Source organism: Dipodomys ordii, unplaced genomic scaffold (genome assembly GCF_000151885.1).
Source record: "Dipodomys ordii isolate 6190 unplaced genomic scaffold, Dord_2.0 Scaffold125, whole genome shotgun sequence".
NCBI lineage: Eukaryota > Metazoa > Chordata > Mammalia > Rodentia > Heteromyidae > Dipodomys > Dipodomys ordii.
Genome location: NW_012267341.1, coordinates 943776 through 961276, shown reverse-complemented (window position 1 = coordinate 961276; position 17501 = coordinate 943776). Strand labels below are relative to the sequence as shown.

Genomic DNA, 17501 nt, shown 5'->3' with positions numbered 1-17501 from the left:
CCCCTTGTTTTATACATATGTATCATATATTATGTATTTATTATATACTAATATATATATAACATGTATATAATATATATATGGGCACATCATGTTTCTTTTCTATCTCCAGATGATCTTTTGGTAATTTATTAGCTAAAATACTTCAGAAGGGTTGTGATTATTTTATTATCAAAACTCTTTTTTCAGAATATATGTCTTCATGACCATGCAGATTTTTTGTAGCCTACCTGCTAAACATGGTAAGGAGTAGCCACACTTTCAAAGCCCTGCAGTTAGCTTAATTTATCCAAGAGAGCATTTTGAGCTTTGTTATTATTTTTAACTGTGGTTAAAATTTGATAGTGTGTTCTAACCCGTCAGACTGCTGAGTTTGCCTTTATGTCCTTTAGGCACCCAAGCAGCGATAGTGTAGCCCAGACTCCTGAACTGCTGCGGCGATACCCACTAGAGGATCATGTGGAGTTTCCCCTTCCCCCAGACGTAGTGTTCTTCTGCCAGCCAGAGGGCTGCTTGAGTGTGCGGCAGCGGCGCATGAGCCTTCGGGATGATACCTCTTTTGTCTTCACCCTCACTGACAAGGACACTGGAGTCACACGTTATGGCATCTGTGTTAACTTCTACCGCTCCTTCCAAAAGCGAATGCCTAAGGAAAAGGGGGACGGGGTAACAGGGTCCCGTGGAAAGGAAGGCACGCGGGCTACCTGTGCCCCAGAAGAAGTAGGTACTGAGATCTCAGAGAGTGGCTCATCCTTGCAGCCTCCTAGTGCTGACTCTACGCCTGATGTGAACCAGTCTCCTCGGGCCAAACGCCGGGCCAAGGGAAGCAGCCGCTCTCGCAACAGTACCCTCACATCCCTGTGCGTGCTCAGCCACTACCCTTTCTTTTCCACCTTCCGGGAGTGTCTCTATACCCTCAAACGGCTGGTAGATTGCTGTAGTGAAAGGCTACTGGGGAAGAAGCTGGGCATCCCTAGAGGTGTACAAAGGTAAGATTTGTTACTCATGTTTAGAAGAGAGGGGAAGCATTTAGAGATTAGTTATGATTGGGCTTCTTCAGGTTGAGGTCCTTTAGACCACTGTAAAGATGTTTTGCCCTGCTAAGCAGAAGACAGCTGTGCAATTAGGCCACCTACCACAATTTCTTTTTAGAAGTAGTGTTCAGGAGTTTGCTGTTTGGTGACACAACATTGGGTCCTTCCACATATACATTTTGTGTGTGTTTGTATGTGTGATGGTCCTGGGGCTTGAACAACATTGTGTCCTTCCATATACACACATATATACACATATACATACACACATATACACACACACATATATATACATGCATATACACATATATGTATGCATATACGTACATGTGTGTGTGTGTGTGTGTGTGTGTGAGTGAGTGCTGGTCCTGGGGCTTGAACTCAGGCACTGTCCTTGAGCTCTTATGGCAACAGCTTCACTTCTGGTTTTGTGGTGGCTAATTGGAGATAAAAGTCTCATGGAGTTTCCTGTCTGGGCTGGCTTTGAACCCTGATACACAGATCTCAGCTTCCTCTATAGTTAGAATTATAGGCATGAGCCACTAGCACCTGGCCATGTACACATTTTCATACTTATTCTTCCTCTTTTGTGTGCCCTCTGGACCCAACTGAGCTGAACAAGTGGGTTTTTCCAATGATAATCCTTTTCTGGTTTTCATCATTATATCCTCCATGGTTATATTGGGTGGCAGTAAAGTATCAGCTCCTGATGCTTGAGTTTGGTTCTTGATGTCTATTCCTCAGAGATACAATGTGGCGAATCTTTACTGGATCACTGCTAGTGGAAGAAAAGTCAAGTGCTCTTCTTCATGACCTTCGAGAGATTGAGGCCTGGATCTATCGATTGCTGCGCTCCCCAGTACCTGTGTCTGGGCAAAAGCGAGTGGACATTGAGGTTCTACCCCAGGAGCTCCAGCCGGCTCTGACCTTTGCGCTTCCAGATCCATCTCGATTCACTCTCGTGGATTTTCCACTTCACCTTCCTTTGGAACTTCTGGGTGTGGATGCTTGTCTTCAGGTGCTAACCTGTATTCTGTTAGAGCACAAGGTGAGAGGGTCAGTTTTATGGGCCTTTCTAGCAAAAGAGCTGTGCAGTATGAGCTCTGAGTCAAAGGGATTATATCTTTTTCATATTTTCATTTCTAGGAGGTAACATGAGACCAGCAGATATTGATAGTTGTGGGTTGAATTGAGGTACTGGCACTGTGTGGGATGTGTTCAGAGGGCTTGCACTCAGATATCCTTAATCATACTAATCTACTTCAAAACAGTAGTTTTGTTTCAATGCATGATCCTGGGATGGGGAGTGAAAGAGCTAGAGAGGTGGTGAATCAAAGGACAACTACTACGGGGCTGGGTTGGGAAGTGGCAAGCGTGGTGTAACATGGAACATTGGTGATTGTGGAAATGAAGCTGCAACCGTAAGCACAGTGAGACAGAAATTAAATTGTAGTGCTGGAAGCTGTTTTCTCATATTTATTGTTCTGTGTTAATTCATCTTTACCGCAGGTGGTGCTACAGTCTCGAGACTACAATGCACTTTCCATGTCTGTGATGGCGTTTGTGGCAATGATCTATCCCCTGGAGTACATGTTTCCTGTCATCCCACTGCTTCCCACCTGCATGGCATCTGCAGAGCAGGTGAGTCTCAAGATGTCTTCTGATTTTCTCACCTCCATCTTCTTGAGGGAAGGGTCCAATACCCAGAGAACCTGTAAGTCAGTACTGGTCCTCAATTCCTTAGCATTTGCAAAATCTGATGGATTTGAACTGAACTGGTAACAACACTTAATACTTTTTATGGTTTGGTTGTTGTTTTTTTGGTAGTACTAGTGTTTGAACTTGAGGCCTTGAATTTGTTTGCCTTTGCTTGCATGTCTGATGCTCTGCCACTTGAGCCATGCCTCCAGTCCTGCTTTTTGCTGGTTATTTTGGAGGTGGAGTCTTACAGACTTTTCCTTCTAGGCTGGCTTTGAACTGTGATCCTCTACATCTTAGTCTTCTGAATACTAGGATTATAGACGTGAGCCACCAGTACCTGACCTTTCATTTTATTTATTACAGTTAATGATAGATAATGATTGTAGACTATTTTCTATGTGTCTTTAGGTGTTCTATAAGATACAGAATATGCATTATGCTACCTTTTTAAAAATCTGAAAAATTCTGGATTTTGAAATACACGGAACCTTAAATGTTTTGCTAAATGGATTGTAGGTCTGCATTTCCCTATCTAGAAAATTGCTAACTTGATAAATGTTCATGATAGGTTTTGTCTTTGTTTCTTATCTTCTTTGTCCTCTTTACAGCTGCTGTTGGCTCCAACTCCATACATCATTGGGGTCCCTGCCAGCTTCTTCCTCTACAAACTAGACTTCAAAATGCCTGATGACGTATGGCTAGTGGATCTGGACAGCAATAGGGTAAGGTTCTTGGCAGAGACATTGGCAGAGTAAAAATGGGATTGTGCTCTAGATCAGGACTGCATTTCTCCCTTTTCTAAATGATTTCTATTGTGTGCTTTATTGAAACAATGTTTTTCTAATGTTTTTATTGGCCAGATAGGCCCTTGGTTAGCCTTCAGAGAATTATAGGATTTAGTTTTGCCAGTGTTAAGAGCTCCTCCTGCATTCTCTAAGAGAAGTAGGGCAGTTATATATATATATAGTAGAGAATCATTCCATATGTAGTGTAGGTAGCCTCCTATATGTAGAATATGGTTTTCAATAAGAAACTTTTCCAGTACATGCAGGGTGCTTGTGACTCCCACCTGTAATCCTAGCTACTCAGGAGGCTGAGATCTGAGGTCACAGTTCAAAGCCAGGTGAAGCAGGAAAGGCTGTGAGATTCTTACCTCCAACTAGCCACCAGAAAACCAGAAGTGGACCAGTGGCTCAAAGTGGCAGAGCACTAGCCTCGAGCATAAAAGCTCAAGGACAGCATCCATGCCGAGTTCAAGCCCCAGCACCTCAAAATATTTTCCAGTACAGACTTTAAAAAATTACATTAACATTTTTCACTGTGAGTATCTTAAAACTTTAGTAGAACGCAGGGGCTAGGAAGGTGGCTCAGTAGTAGAGCGCTTGCCTTGCATGCATGAGGCCCTGGGTTCGATTCCTCAGCACCACATAAGCAAAAAGAAAAAAGCCAGAAGTGGTGCTGTGGCTCAAGTGGTAGAGCACTAGCCTTGAACTGAAGAGCTGAGGGACAGCGCCCAGGCCCAGAGTTCAGGCCCCACGACCGGACCCAAAAAAAAAACCAAAAAACTTTAGTAGAATGCCCTAATATGTGTTCATCGTTAAAGTCCAGGAAGCAAAAATAAATGTAAAGAAGAAATAAAGAGCCATAATCCTATTACCTAGAGATCCTCAACAAAACATTTCTTTCCAGATGTGTGTTTATCATATGTATATATGTATCTTATATGTGTAGTTATAGAGTGTAATATGTATATGACATATATTAAATCTACTTATGCTTATTCCTTAACATGGAAATGAAGCCTGTGAACATTTAATTATAAGGTTATACCTTTACTCTTTTCTCTGTTATAGGTGATTGCCCCTACTAATGCAGAAGTGCTACCTGTCCTGCCAGAGCCAGAGTCATTAGAGCTGAAAAAACACTTAAAGCAGGTAGGTGATGAATGAGAGAAAAGGTGGAGTAAGAGATGTAATAGGGTAGCTGAGGAAAGACAGTTCTAGCCAGTTTCTTTTCAGGCTTCCTGGGGTATAAGATTTCTTTACCTTAGATGGACTAAGTAGAAATATATCCTAATTTGGAGCAACAGGATGAATATGAGAAAGATTTCTTCTACTTTATTGTATGCCCTGTCACCCTATAATGCTTGTGATGCTCTATAAAACAACCCTTTACTTTCTATTTCTTGTTATGGCTGCCATTCTTTATGGCCTTGGAACATTCTCTCAGTCTATTTTTTTTTTGTGGGGGGGTCCAGTCGTGGGGCCTGAACTCTGGGCCTGGGCGCTGTCCCTCAGCTCTTCAGCTCAAGGCTAGCGCTCTACCACTTGAGCCACAGCGCCACTTCCGGCTTTTTCCTTATGTGGTGCTGAGGAATTGAACCCAGGGCCTCGAGCATGCAAGGCAAGCACTCTACCACTGAGCCACCTTCCCAGCCCCTCTCTCAGTCTTGTAAGGTGGGAATTGGTAGTTTGGTCACTCTAGCTTCTTTTATGTTATCTTCTTTCATCCCAGTGCCTCAAAATTCCTTTCTTTGAGTAAACTCTCATATCTATTTCTCTTTGATTTTCTTCTTCTCTTGCATGCCAAACACAGTACTTGAAGGTAAAAATGTGACAAGGCCCCATTCCCTTTTCCTGCTGTATGTGTTTTATGGGACCACCAGTAGATAGACTTGTCCTTATTTTTAGGAATCCTACTCTCATTTGAGCGTCTTTAGAAACCCTTTTCTCTGTATTGTCTGAAGTATTCTGTAGTCCCTCTAGATGGTATCTTACTTGAACTGAATTGGGTCATTTTGTGTCATCCTTCTCACTGGCTTGCTTCATCACTGCTGATGTAATATGATATCTTGTTGCTGCAGAGTCTGGTGAAGATTGCAAGTTCAGAAAGTTTTCTAGCTGTCCTTGCTATGTTTTTGGTCTTGATGACTAATGAGAGGGAGAGGTTGATTTGGGAATTATGCTGATTTATTATTTTAAATGTTTGTAGGAGCTAAGATCTTTGGCTCTCTTCTGTATACCCCTCCCTGCTTCTCAAAGAATGTCCCTGCACCAGCTGCATTAGCATCATCAGAGCTTGATAAAAGTGCAGAATCATCTCCGATTTGCTGCACTAACAACATCCCGGGTGATTTCTGTGCTCACTAATATTTCAAAGACACTGCTAGTCTCTACTAGTGTTTTACAAACTGCTCTGGGGAGTTTCTTAGGGGCTGGCTTAGGTTGAGAGTACTGAGCACTTGAGGCTTTTGTTCCTTAAGTCCTTTAGAACAGCTTGTTTTTTATAGTTTAGTTTAAAAAATTGAGTTGAAAATAGGGGTGCCAGACTTTAGATCTGATGCAGTTGCCTTTAGCTAGGTGGCCTTGAGATGGAGGGCTATGTAATTTTAACTATTTTCTGAACTATATTTTCTGAGCTGTATTTGGATTCTTTTTTTCAAAGATGAAGGTTTTGAAATGGGTTAGCCACAATTTGCAGATAAACAGAATTCTTTGTTGAGAACTTTTTGAGCAGTGTGTGTGATGTAGAAAACCAACAAAGCTCTTTCCTAGGAGCTGAGGTTGGCTAGCTGCCAGAGATCTGCCTTATGTGAGGAATGTCTTGTTCCACAGGCCCTTGCCAGCATGAGCCTCAACACTCAGCCCATTCTCAATCTGGAGAAATTTCACGAGGGCCAGGAGATTCCACTTCTCTTGGGAAGGCCTTCTAGTGACCTGCAGTCTACGCCTTCCACTGAATTCAACCCACTCATCTATGGCAATGATGTGGATTCAGTAGATGTTGCAACCAGGTGAGACCCAGCTAACTGTACAAATCATGATTTTTACTTATTTTATTTTTGTCAGTTATGAGGCTTGAACTTTTGGCCTGTGTGCCGTCCCTCAGCTCTTCAGCTCAAGGCAAGTGCTCTACCACTTGAGCCACAGCACCACTTCCAGTTTTCTGAGTGGTTTATTGGAGCTAAGAGTCTCATGGACTTTCCTACCCGGGCTGGTTTTGAACTGCAATCCTCAGATCTCAGCCTCCTGAGTAGCTAGTATTACAGGTGTGAGCCACTGACACCGGCTACAAATCATGAATTCTTGACTTGGTTTCATTTCACTCCTGACTTGAGGACAGACTACTTTTTGGAACTAAGATTTTTTCCTTTATATTTAAATTTTATATATTTGGGTAGCTAGGCACTGGTAGCTCATGCCTGTAATCCTAGCTCCTCAGGAGGCTGAGATCTGAGGATCATGGTTCAAAGCCAGCATAAGCAGGAAAGTCCAAATAATGTATATATTTAGTCATACTTGCTTTTCCTTAACAAATGCAAGAAGAAACAGCTGTTCTACTCAGAGGACTGATGATTCTTTACAATATCCTTAGTATTGGAAGCATGTTAAATGATGGTGTTGAGAGGTGATCTGAAGACTTTTGAGTGTGAGAATCCTTATTCGTAGTGTATGGGTTTTGAGTTTTTCACCATCCTCTTCTTTCTCAGAGTGGCCATGGTACGATTCTTCAACTCTGCCAATGTGCTACAGGGTTTTCAGATGCACACACGTACCTTGCGACTCTTCCCTCGGCCTGTGGTAGCTTTCCAGGCTGGATCCTTTCTAGCTTCACGTCCCCGACAGACTCCCTTTGCTGAGAAACTGGCCAGGACTCAGGCTGTGGAGTACTTTGGAGAGTGGATCCTTAACCCTACCAACTATGCCTTTCAGAGAATTCATAACAGTGAGTCTACCTGTCTTCCACTCTCACCACCCTCTGCCTTCATCCTCCTAATGGTCCTTTCTTTTGCTTGTTCTCTTGCTAATCTTTAACCTGTCCCTTATATTCCTGTTATGCTTAGACTTAAAAAAAAATCTTTCTTTTATGTGTAGCTTACCTTGTTTTCCTTACTGTTAACTATTCTTTTTTCCTCTTTGCATAGATATGTTTGATCCAGCCCTGATTGGTGACAAGCCAAAGTGGTACGCTCACCAGCTGCAGCCCATCCACTATCGAGTCTATGATGGCAACTCCCAGCTGGCTGAGGCGCTAAGTGTGCCACCAGAGCGTGACTCTGACTCTGACCCCACAGATGACAGGTGACTAGGCCCTCACACCAGCCCTTCTTCACCATATAGGAGACAAAAGAAAAAAAATCTCACAGCAGTTAGGTGTCAATCTTGGAAGAGTTGACTGGTTTTCTTGACTTCTTACTTTATTTTGTTCCCTGACCTTCAATTAAGTGTGGTCCCCTTTTTGTTTTCCCAAGCAGTATTACAGACACTTTTGTCTTCCCCTTTCTAGTTTTGTTGGTTTGTTTTAAAAGGGAAGGAGTGACATTGTCCAAAAAGAAATGTACTCTTTACCTGCCTTATATAACTGCAACCCCTCTTACATCACCTTTATAATAACAATTCAAAAAATTCAAAAACGTTCTTCACTCTACAGTGGCAGTGATAGTATGGATTATGATGACTCAAGCTCTTCTTACTCCTCCCTCGGTGACTTTGTCAGTGAAATGATGAAATGTGACATCAATGGCGACACTCCCAGTAAGTGTGCTTGGGAGACTGGCCAGCACTGGGCAGGGTTTGGAGTTTTGATTATCAAGTGGTCTGTATCTGTTTCCCCTGGCTTTCGGCAGATGTGGACCCTCTGACACATGCAGCGCTGGGGGATGCCAGTGAGGTGAAGATTGATGAGCCACAGAAGGAAGCAGAGGAGCCTGGCCCAGACAGTGAAAACTCTCAGGAAAACCCTGCACTGCGCTCCAGCTCCAGCAGCAGTCCCAGTACCATTGTCCATGGAGCCAGCTCTGTACGTGAACACTAAGAGGGGAGGATCAGGGAGAGCCACTGTTTGGGATGTGGGCCTTATTACTGTTAGCTGTTAATTTGCCTCTTTCTTCACAATTTTTCTATCCTCCTCTCCATAGGCTCTATAGCTTAGAGCCTCTGAAATGTAGTTTTGACCCAAGAAGGAGATTATTGGGCTTTCTTTAGGGTATAGCCATGATCCATCTTTGTAGCTTGTGAGGACGGGGACCAGGGGTTCCACAGAGATATTTTCTCACACTTTCTTCAGGCTAGGGATCTGACAAGCCTGGTCTGGCCTGGCCAAAGTGAGATTGAACACCAGGTGACTACTTTTTAATTCAATGTGGCCCTTAGGAACCTGCGGACTCTACGGAGATGGATGATAAGGCAGCAGTAGGCATCTCCAAGCCTCTCCCTCCTGTGCCTCCCAGCACTGGCAAATCGAGTGTGGACAGGCATCAGACAGAAATTGGAGATGGGTCAGTGCGCCGGCGAACCTATGACAATCCATACTTCGAGCCCCAGTATGGCTTTCCCCCTGAGGAAGATGATGATGAGCAGGGGGAAAGCTACACTCCCCGATTCAGCCAACATGTCAATGGCAATCGGTGAGAGCCTGGGGATCCCTTCTAGGTGGGTGACTGAAGGACCTCACTGCTGTGACCCTGGGTGAGGGTTAATCATAAGTCTGAGGAGGCTGAATGCTCTCTCCATCCTGCCATCCCCTCAGGGTAGTGCTTTGATCCAGGGGCTTAGGAGTTTGGGAAGGCAGCAGCAACTGTGGTATAGCATAGGCCTACTCCCAAGATTAGGTACCCCTGCCTGGGCCTCACAGGTGCCACTGTGCATTCAAGGGCTCAGAAGCTGCTGCGGCCCAACAGCTTGAAGCTGGCAAGTGACTCAGATGCAGAGTCCGACTCCCGAGCAAGCTCTCCTAACTCCACCATCTCCAACAACAGCACCGAGGGCTTCGGGGGCATCATGTCTTTTGCCAGTAAGTGCCTTAATCTCTTTCATTCCTCTCTTCTGTTTTTTCTGCACTAGGGATGATGATGGCATGCATTGCTTGGAACTTGAGATGTGGGGCTGCGTTGGCATTACTAAGCACTAATTCAGGTCATTTGGAAGACACTGAATATGAAGTATTTATAGATGGGGCCACTAAAGACAGCTAAATACATCATTATTGTTATACCTGACAGTTTAGTCTACTTCAAGCAAGATAACTGAGAGGTCAACTGAAAATTAAGTATTAGATTTTAAAAGTCACACACTTAAACATGTGCTTTATGGAAACAGTCTGACCAAATTTGATCTAGATATATGATATGTTCTCTTAGTGGCAAGGAACTTTTATGAACACTCTTTGAAGTTTTTATGAGATTGATTTTTATGCCTAAAGACTATTTCTGGCTTTAGGAATGGTACCTCTTAAAGACAGAGAGAAACTAGGAGCTAGAGAGAGCCACCACAGGGGATGACTGTAACTAAGAACGATTTCTAAAGCCAGAGAGAGACAGCACCCACTTGGGACCAATAACACATTACTACTAGCTTTCCTTCTTTGTTAGCAGTAGTAAAAAGCTTGGATATTCTTACAAGAGATAGCCAGAGAAAGTTGTTTCTAGCTTTTGAGCTGTCCAGACAATGGCTCTTTGGTTTGCTGTAAGTTAAACTTGACCCTTTCTAAGATAGAGCAGAGATTGTCTGATCTATCGTGATACAGCTTGCAAAGTGAGAGATAAAGATGGTGCTACTGCTGGATAGAGTGTTTTGTGCCGCTAACTCGCTGTTCTCACACTGTCACCTTAATAGGCAGCCTCTATCGAAACCACAGTACAAGCTTCAGTCTTTCTAACCTCACACTGCCCACCAAAGGTGCCCGAGAGAAGACCACACCATTCCCCAGTCTGAAAGGTAACTACAGCCTTACTTTTGCCAAACCAGGTTTCTCTGGGAGATATGTCAGTTTGTAGGTGCTTGTCAGGAGCCTTGTGTACCATGAATCGTTTGACCTGGCTGTTGCCCATCATATTGCTTCTCATGGCTTTCATTGCACATCCTAGGCTTTTGATGATTGTCAGATGGCAAATATCTTTGAAATTTGAGAAGGTCGTTTTATCTCAGGATGATGGCAACCATGGATTACTTCTGGGGGGACCTTGTCAGAGGTGCATACTGATGTTGGAATCACCAGGTGGATGGTTGTAGGGAGCCTGGCAGGCTTTCTGGAGTCTAACTTTTTATTGTGGCTTCATGCCAAGTTGGGGCCTGTGAGTGAACCAGGAAGTTTTTGTTGGCTACCAAGGCCAGTTAAGACCTTAACTTCAATTTCACTTGTGATCTCTGTCCTTTGAAGGGCTTTTCTTAATTTAACTTGCTTTTTGTATACTTTCTCTGAATATTATGCTGAACTATTTAACTTTGGTAGAAAGTTCAGTGAGAAGCAGTTCCATGTATTCTTTTTGTTGTTGTTGTTTTTTGAGAGAAGGTTTCCTTTTGTAGGCCAGGTTGACCTCAAAATTATGATCCTCCTGTCTCAGCCTTCTGAGAGCTGGGATTATAGTTGTGCACCACCATGCTAAGCTAGCTCCATGCATCTTTTTAATTGACCTGTCACTTCAGGTCATTAGAAGTGTCAGGAGTCTAAAGAATGTTCTTTGGTCAGGATGGAAAAATGGGCTTCAGAGTGGTAGTAGCATGGCTACTGTGAATCCACACATGGCTGGGCAGGTTAGATGGGAAGGAATTGGTGTTTCTGGCTTTCACTTGATACATTTGAAGGGAAGAACAACGGTTTCATTGCATGCTGACGCTTCATCTCATTTGCTCACTTATCCCTACTGCCCATCTCCCATCCTCACAGCCCCACTCGACTTCCCATGACAGCATCTGCAAGACGTCTTTTCCCTGTGGATACCCACAGGCGTTCTGGACCCCTGTGCTAGATGTTTCATGAAAACCAGTGTTCCCTCTTTATGCATGTGCCTGTTTAGTACCTGAAGGCTCCCTGTGTCATTTATCTTGTTCCTGGCTTTGAGAGGCTGCAGGCTTAAGGATGGTCCTTCTCAGAGCCTCAGTTGTCTGCTGGCCCTTTGCTTTCAGTTCTGATATGTCTAAGAGTCAAGGTTGCGTGCATCTGAGCTTTGGGAGAATGCCCAGATGATCTGACTTACTGCTCCATCAATGGGTATAGGGGTTCCAGAATTATGGTGCACTTACTAATTGTGTATTTTGTGTCCCAGTATTTGGGCTAAATACTCTAATGGAGATTGTTACTGAAGCCGGCCCCGGGAGTGGTGAAGGTGGGTTTTGCCCGTGAGCTGTGCATGATCTTTTTTTTTTCCCCCCTAGCATCTTCTGTGCCTGCCTGAGGGCCATCCTCCTCCTGGAGCAAGCAGCTGTCACATGAGTGACCTGCCTTGCCCATCCCCCGTGACGCCCATGCTGTCCATGGCATGTGCTTCCATTGCATGTGGAGTAGCCCGAGTCTCCATTCCCCACCTCCTCCACATTGCCATGGCTGCTTTCTACCTGTGTGCAATGCCCTGGTGCCACTCACACCCAGCCTTGCTGGGGAATGGACACGGAACATGACGACGCAGAACTTTGCTAACGTGAGTTTCTGGACTATGACAGTGATGTCTCTCATTCCTACCTTCCCTGCTTTAGGAAATCGGAGGGCCTTGGTGGACCAGAAGTCATCTGTCATTAAACATAGTCCAACTGTGAAAAGAGAACCTCCATCACCCCAGGGCCGATCCAGCAATTCTAGGTAATAAATAGCAAAACCATTTTAGAGGGTCTCAGGTGAAATTTCTGCACAAAACTTGAGGGAGGCTGAAGATTGGGAGAGAAGATCTCTCAACAGGATGGATGAGATCAATGATCAGTATCCGGCCAGCACTTTGCTGTATTTATTTATTTTCCTTGGCAGTTCTGGGGTTTGAACTCAGGATCTTGTGCTTGGTAGGCAAGTATTCTACAACTTGAGCCACCCTTTTGAGCCCCTTAGACCTTTTTCTTTGCTTATTTTTTCAGATAGAATCTTATACTTTTCTCTTGTTCTGACCTCAACTGCAATCCTCCTAACTTATGTCCCATGGTGTGCCATTAACTTTGGCTTGTTCTTTGAGAGAGGGTCTCTCTAGCTTTTTTGTCCAGGCTGATCTGAAGCTGTGACCTCCTTTTCCTGCCTCTAAAGTAGCTGGGATTACAGGTGTGAGCCATCGCGTCTGGCTCCAGGGCTTCCCATGCAGAATCAGTTTTTTTTTTTTTTTTTCCTGCCAGTCCTGGGGCTTGAACTCAGGGCCTGGGCTCTGTCCCTGAGCTGCTTTTGCTTAAGGCAAGCACTGTACAACTTGAGCCACAGCACCATTTCTGGCTTTTTCTTTTATGTGGTACAGAGGAATCGAACCCAAGGCTTCCTGCATGCTAGGCAAGCATTCTACCACTAAGCCACATTCCCAGCCCTGTGGACTCAACGTCAACGTAACAGTAGTGTGTAAAGGATGAAACTACAGTGGTGGGGGCTTGATAAACTATCTGGAGAGATGGGGGACCCAGTAGCTGTAAATATTTGAAGGCTAGGCTTTGCATTTTGCACCCGGAGGCAAAATGGGGAAAGGGAGGATGCTCCACCAAGGAGCAGATGACCGCAGAAATGGTATGTGGATCCCATAGTGAGAACCAGCAGTTCCTGAAGGAGGTAGTACACAGCGTGCTGGACGGCCAGGGAGTGGGCTGGCTCAACATGAAAAAGGTGCGCCGGCTGCTGGAAAGTGAGCAGCTTCGAGTCTTTGTCCTGAGCAAGCTGAACCGCACGGTGCAGTCAGAGGATGATGCTCGGCAGGATGTCATCCCAGATGTGGTCAGTGTTTATGCTGGGGCATCAAAAATCAATTGGGTAAAGGTATATGGATGCTGAAGGAAGTGTACCAATTCTAGTACTTGGTTCTTGTTGCAGGAGATCAGCCGAAAGGTGTATAAGGGAATGTTAGACCTCCTCAAGTGCACAATCCTCAGCCTGGAACAGTCCTATGCCCATGCAGGTTTGGGCGGCATGGCCAGTATTTTCGGGCTTCTGGAGATTGCTCAGACCCACTACTATAGTAAAGGTAGGAATCATACCTGCTAGGCCACATGCCATCCATAGCTCTCCCACTTAGCTAAAAAAAAAAATACTTATCCCCATGGCAAGTTTTCTGATTATATTATATGTGGTGGATTTTTTGTTTGTTTTGGTGCTGATCCTAGGGCTTGAACCCAAGGTCTAGTATTGTCCCTGAGCTTTTTCACTTAAGGCTAACACTCTACCACTTGAGCCATAGCTCCACTTCCAACTATTTGGTACTTAATTAGTGATAAGAGTCTCACAGACTTTCTTCCCTAGCCTTTCTGAGATCCTCAGTTCCCTGGATAGCTAGAATTACAGGTATGAGTCACCAGGGTCCAGCAGTAGCGGATATTTTTTTTTTATTCATGAAAAATCAGGCTTGAGCCTTTCTTTACATTAATTCTGTTCTATCTATATTCTCCTGTATCTTTTCCCTACCTTGATTCCTGTATATTACCTCTTCTGACCTCTTCTGTATTTGATCTTTTCCTCAGAACCAGACAAACGGAAGAGAAGTCCAACAGAGAGTGTAAATACTCCTGTTGGCAAGGATCCTGGTCTAGCTGGGCAGGGGGACCCAAAGGCTATGGCACAGCTGAGAGTCCCCCAGCTGGGTCCTCGGGCACCAAGTGCTACAGGAAAGGTTCCTAAGGAGCTGGACACCAAAAGTTTAAAGGAAGAGAATTTTGTGGCATCTATTGGTATGTATTATTGTGTTTGATGTACTGGAGGGGTCCTGGCTTCTTAAATATCCTTTTCTCTTCTCAATTCATCCAGAATCCTGTTGTTCTTTTCCCTCATGCTTTGCTTTCTAGAGAGGGAGATGCATCTGTGTCCATCTTCAGTGGCATTTCATTATACTTCTCTATCCTTCTGTTTCATCCAACTCTCACTGCCTCCATAACTCCCACGGGTGTCTTAGAGGAAGAATGGACGTTTTGTGTAGAGACTGTGGGGCTTATTGGAAGAAGGCTGAGCTATACTTCTGTTCCCTCTTTTTTTTTTTTGTTTACATCTGGATTTCTTCACTGACAGAGATGCTATATGAGATCTGGAGGTTATAAGAAATGTATAGTTGTGTCTTTGGGTTGTAAAATCAGGATCACCTGGGACTCAGAAGCCAGTTTCCTAGCTAAGCATTTGCACTGCTCTAGAATTTGCTCCTCTGTGGTATGCCTGGGTTCTGTACTTCAGAGATACAGATTTCTGAGTCAGCTTTTCTTTCCATCCTTCCTCCCTGGACTTAATTAAAGGCTTGCTTATTTTTGGTGTGTCTCCCATTCTCTCTCTTTGTTACCTCTATTCGGCTCACCCCGACTTGATCTTGAGCCATGCAGGCCATATCTTTCATTTTCTGGTTCTAGGTCCCTGGGAACTATGCTTCTGTTGATGCCTCTTTGCCATAACCATTAGCAGTTGTCTTAAGTCCTTAAAAAGGGTAACAAGGAACCAGTCCCCTTTTTAGGTGAGCTGTACTCCTCTAGTCAGCAAGTATTTTCCTAGTGGCAAGAAACCCTGACTTTGTCCTGCTGGATGATGTCCCAGGAAAAGTATTGATCAGTCGAGCTAGAGGTCTGGAGTTTTAGTCCTATATCTGCTCTCTAACTTAGAGTGTGACTTAAACAGACCCCCTCCCTTTTGGGGTCTATATCTCCTCATCTGGGAAATGAGATCACACTAAGTAAACTCCAAAGCACATTCCAGAAAAAGAATTGCTATGGTTGGTATTCCCTCCATTTTGTCCTTCTTGTTATGCTAATCTTAACTATTTTATGTTCTATGCTACTTCTACTGGAAACATTGTCTTCACACAACTGGCTCAGAATGTGGTTTTGAGAGTGATGGTTATGAGAGTGAAAGTTATGGATAGCAACAAGGAAAGAATCTAGCTGGTGGTATGAGTTGGTCAGTCAGTGGGTCAAACAGATTGGTGCTCATACTTCTAAAACTTTTGGCTACTTGAAATGATTGTCTCTTGCCTAGAATTTGTAAGAATGACTGTTTCTCAGTTCATTTGTCAGAGGGAGCATAGTATGATAGAAATCAGACTGATCTTGAGTTCCATACACTTGATCATGTGCTTCAGCCTCTATAAGGATCAGTTAGTTTCCTAATGACAAATGAGATTCATGAAGGGCCCTTTCAGTTGAATATTCTGCAGGGGGGTTGTCTGCCACATTGTGATTAGATTTAGAAATCTGGAGTCTTCAGTTCATGCGTTTAGGGGAAGATATTGGAGCTCTGATTCCCTCCCCCCCCCACGTGAAGATATCTTTGTATCTCTTGGTTGGTAAGCCTATGCCTAAAACTGAATCAACTTGGGTGGATGGGTTTCCATTTCGTCTGTCTTACCAGCCTCTGACTCTCTCTGTCTTTTTCTCCTGCTTGCATTGCATCTGGGGTAGAATTGTGGAACAAGCACCAGGAAGTGAAAAAGCAAAAAGCTTTGGAAAAACAGAGTAAGGAACAAATGCCCCTTCCTGTCCCCAAGTCTCCCATACCTGCCAACTCCCCAGGCCCAGTTGGGGCAGGCTCTCTGTGTCAGCCCCATCCCAAATTTGCTTTTGTGGGGATTATTTGAACTGAAAGCAGGTAGGTGGTATGTGACTGCTAGGTGTATAGCATATAGGCTGCTTCGTACCCCTCCCCTCATAGCAATCAGGGTGCCTACTGAGTAAAATCCCTTAGACTGTGGTTTCTATTGCCACAGATCTGGTGGGGAGAACCTTTGCCGATTGCAGTGCCCCTCATTGGCTGATACCTCCCTCAACATTAGGAGACCTGTGGGCACAGTTGGCAGAGATGGTTGCTATCCCTCCATGTTGAGTCTGTAGCTGCCTAACTTTCTATGGTGGCTTACCTAGGCACGCTTTCTTGCTTTCTGTCATTCTGTCCTTCTTCCATACCATTGTGGCTGGGAGGGATAAAATGGGGGTGGCTTTTATCTCAAGTATAGATGGTGTAGGGTGGGGGGTAGGTAGAACCAACTGAAATGGGGTTTCTTTCTCTCTTTCGGCCTCAACTTTTCTGGCCCCTTTGGACACCTTTGTCCAGGAAACACTGAGCAACCTGGAGACCCTTAAATGGTCTCAAGTACCAGTGAAGCTCTGACTGGTTACCATGGGATTTTTTATCTAGATGTTCGTTTGTGGACTTTTCTATTTCAGAATGATTTCCTTAGAATTTTCTCAGGTTGAGAAGATGGCATCAAAGTCCCTTGAGGCCAGATCTATCTTGTCCTACTTGTCTTAAGGCATCTGGGGACCTCTTCTTCAGTGGCCTGTTGTGGGGGCAGTCTCTGGGAAGGTGACTGGGATGTGCTAAACAGGTCGGGGACAAGCTGTTCTGCCCTCCCACTCCCTTCACCAGTCTGCCCCCGGCCTCTGTGAGTGAATAATGGAAGTCTTCCCCTACTCAGGGCCCGACGTCATCAAACCTGCCTTTGACCTTGGTGAAACAGAGGAGAAAAAATCCCAGATCAGCGCAGATAGTGGTGTGAGCCTGACGTCTGCTTCCCAGGTTTGTGATAACCTTGTTGGAAATTGCCAGAATTAAAATTTGCCACCCAGAATACATTTAAAAAATTTTTAATGGTGATGATCAAACCTGGGGCCTTATGTGTGCTATTCAAGTGTTCTAACACCGAGCTAAACTTGTTGCACTTAGAATACTTTAAGTTAAAAAACAAATGAAGCTGGGTGCCAGTGGCTCGTGCCTATGATCCTAGCTACTCAGGAGGCTGAGATCTAAAGATTGTGGTTCAGGGGCTGGGAAGGTGGCTCAGTGGTAGAGCACTTGCCTTGCATGCATGAGGCCCTGGGTTCGATTCCTCAGCACCACATAAGCAAAAAG

The 17501-nt window shown here is 44.5% G+C and overlaps 2 protein-coding genes across 3 annotated transcripts in view; both read left to right on the top strand.

The window, feature by feature from the left end:
• Nr1h3 (nuclear receptor subfamily 1, group H, member 3) overlaps positions 1 to 1394 on the top strand; it is a 19490-nt gene extending 18096 nt beyond the window's left edge. For both annotated transcript variants that reach the window (XM_013029999.1, XM_013030000.1), the window contains exon 10: positions 1363 to 1394. The gene's annotated coding sequence lies outside the window, so the exon portion shown is untranslated. The remainder of the gene's footprint in view (positions 1 to 1362) is intronic.
• The window catches only part of Madd (MAP-kinase activating death domain), a 41076-nt gene continuing 23956 nt past the window's right edge, over positions 382 to 17501 (top strand). The window contains exons 1-18 of the mRNA XM_013029960.1: positions 382 to 989; positions 1779 to 2082; positions 2544 to 2675; positions 3344 to 3457; positions 4589 to 4669; positions 6350 to 6528; positions 7225 to 7460; positions 7660 to 7816; positions 8166 to 8269; positions 8362 to 8534; positions 8888 to 9141; positions 9388 to 9527; positions 10349 to 10450; positions 12206 to 12308; positions 13217 to 13403; positions 13500 to 13650; positions 14144 to 14350; positions 17068 to 17168. Of these exons, the coding sequence (XP_012885414.1) occupies positions 382 to 989; positions 1779 to 2082; positions 2544 to 2675; positions 3344 to 3457; positions 4589 to 4669; positions 6350 to 6528; positions 7225 to 7460; positions 7660 to 7816; positions 8166 to 8269; positions 8362 to 8534; positions 8888 to 9141; positions 9388 to 9527; positions 10349 to 10450; positions 12206 to 12308; positions 13217 to 13403; positions 13500 to 13650; positions 14144 to 14350; positions 17068 to 17168 (3333 nt within the window). The remainder of the gene's footprint in view (positions 990 to 1778; positions 2083 to 2543; positions 2676 to 3343; positions 3458 to 4588; positions 4670 to 6349; positions 6529 to 7224; positions 7461 to 7659; positions 7817 to 8165; positions 8270 to 8361; positions 8535 to 8887; positions 9142 to 9387; positions 9528 to 10348; positions 10451 to 12205; positions 12309 to 13216; positions 13404 to 13499; positions 13651 to 14143; positions 14351 to 17067; positions 17169 to 17501) is intronic.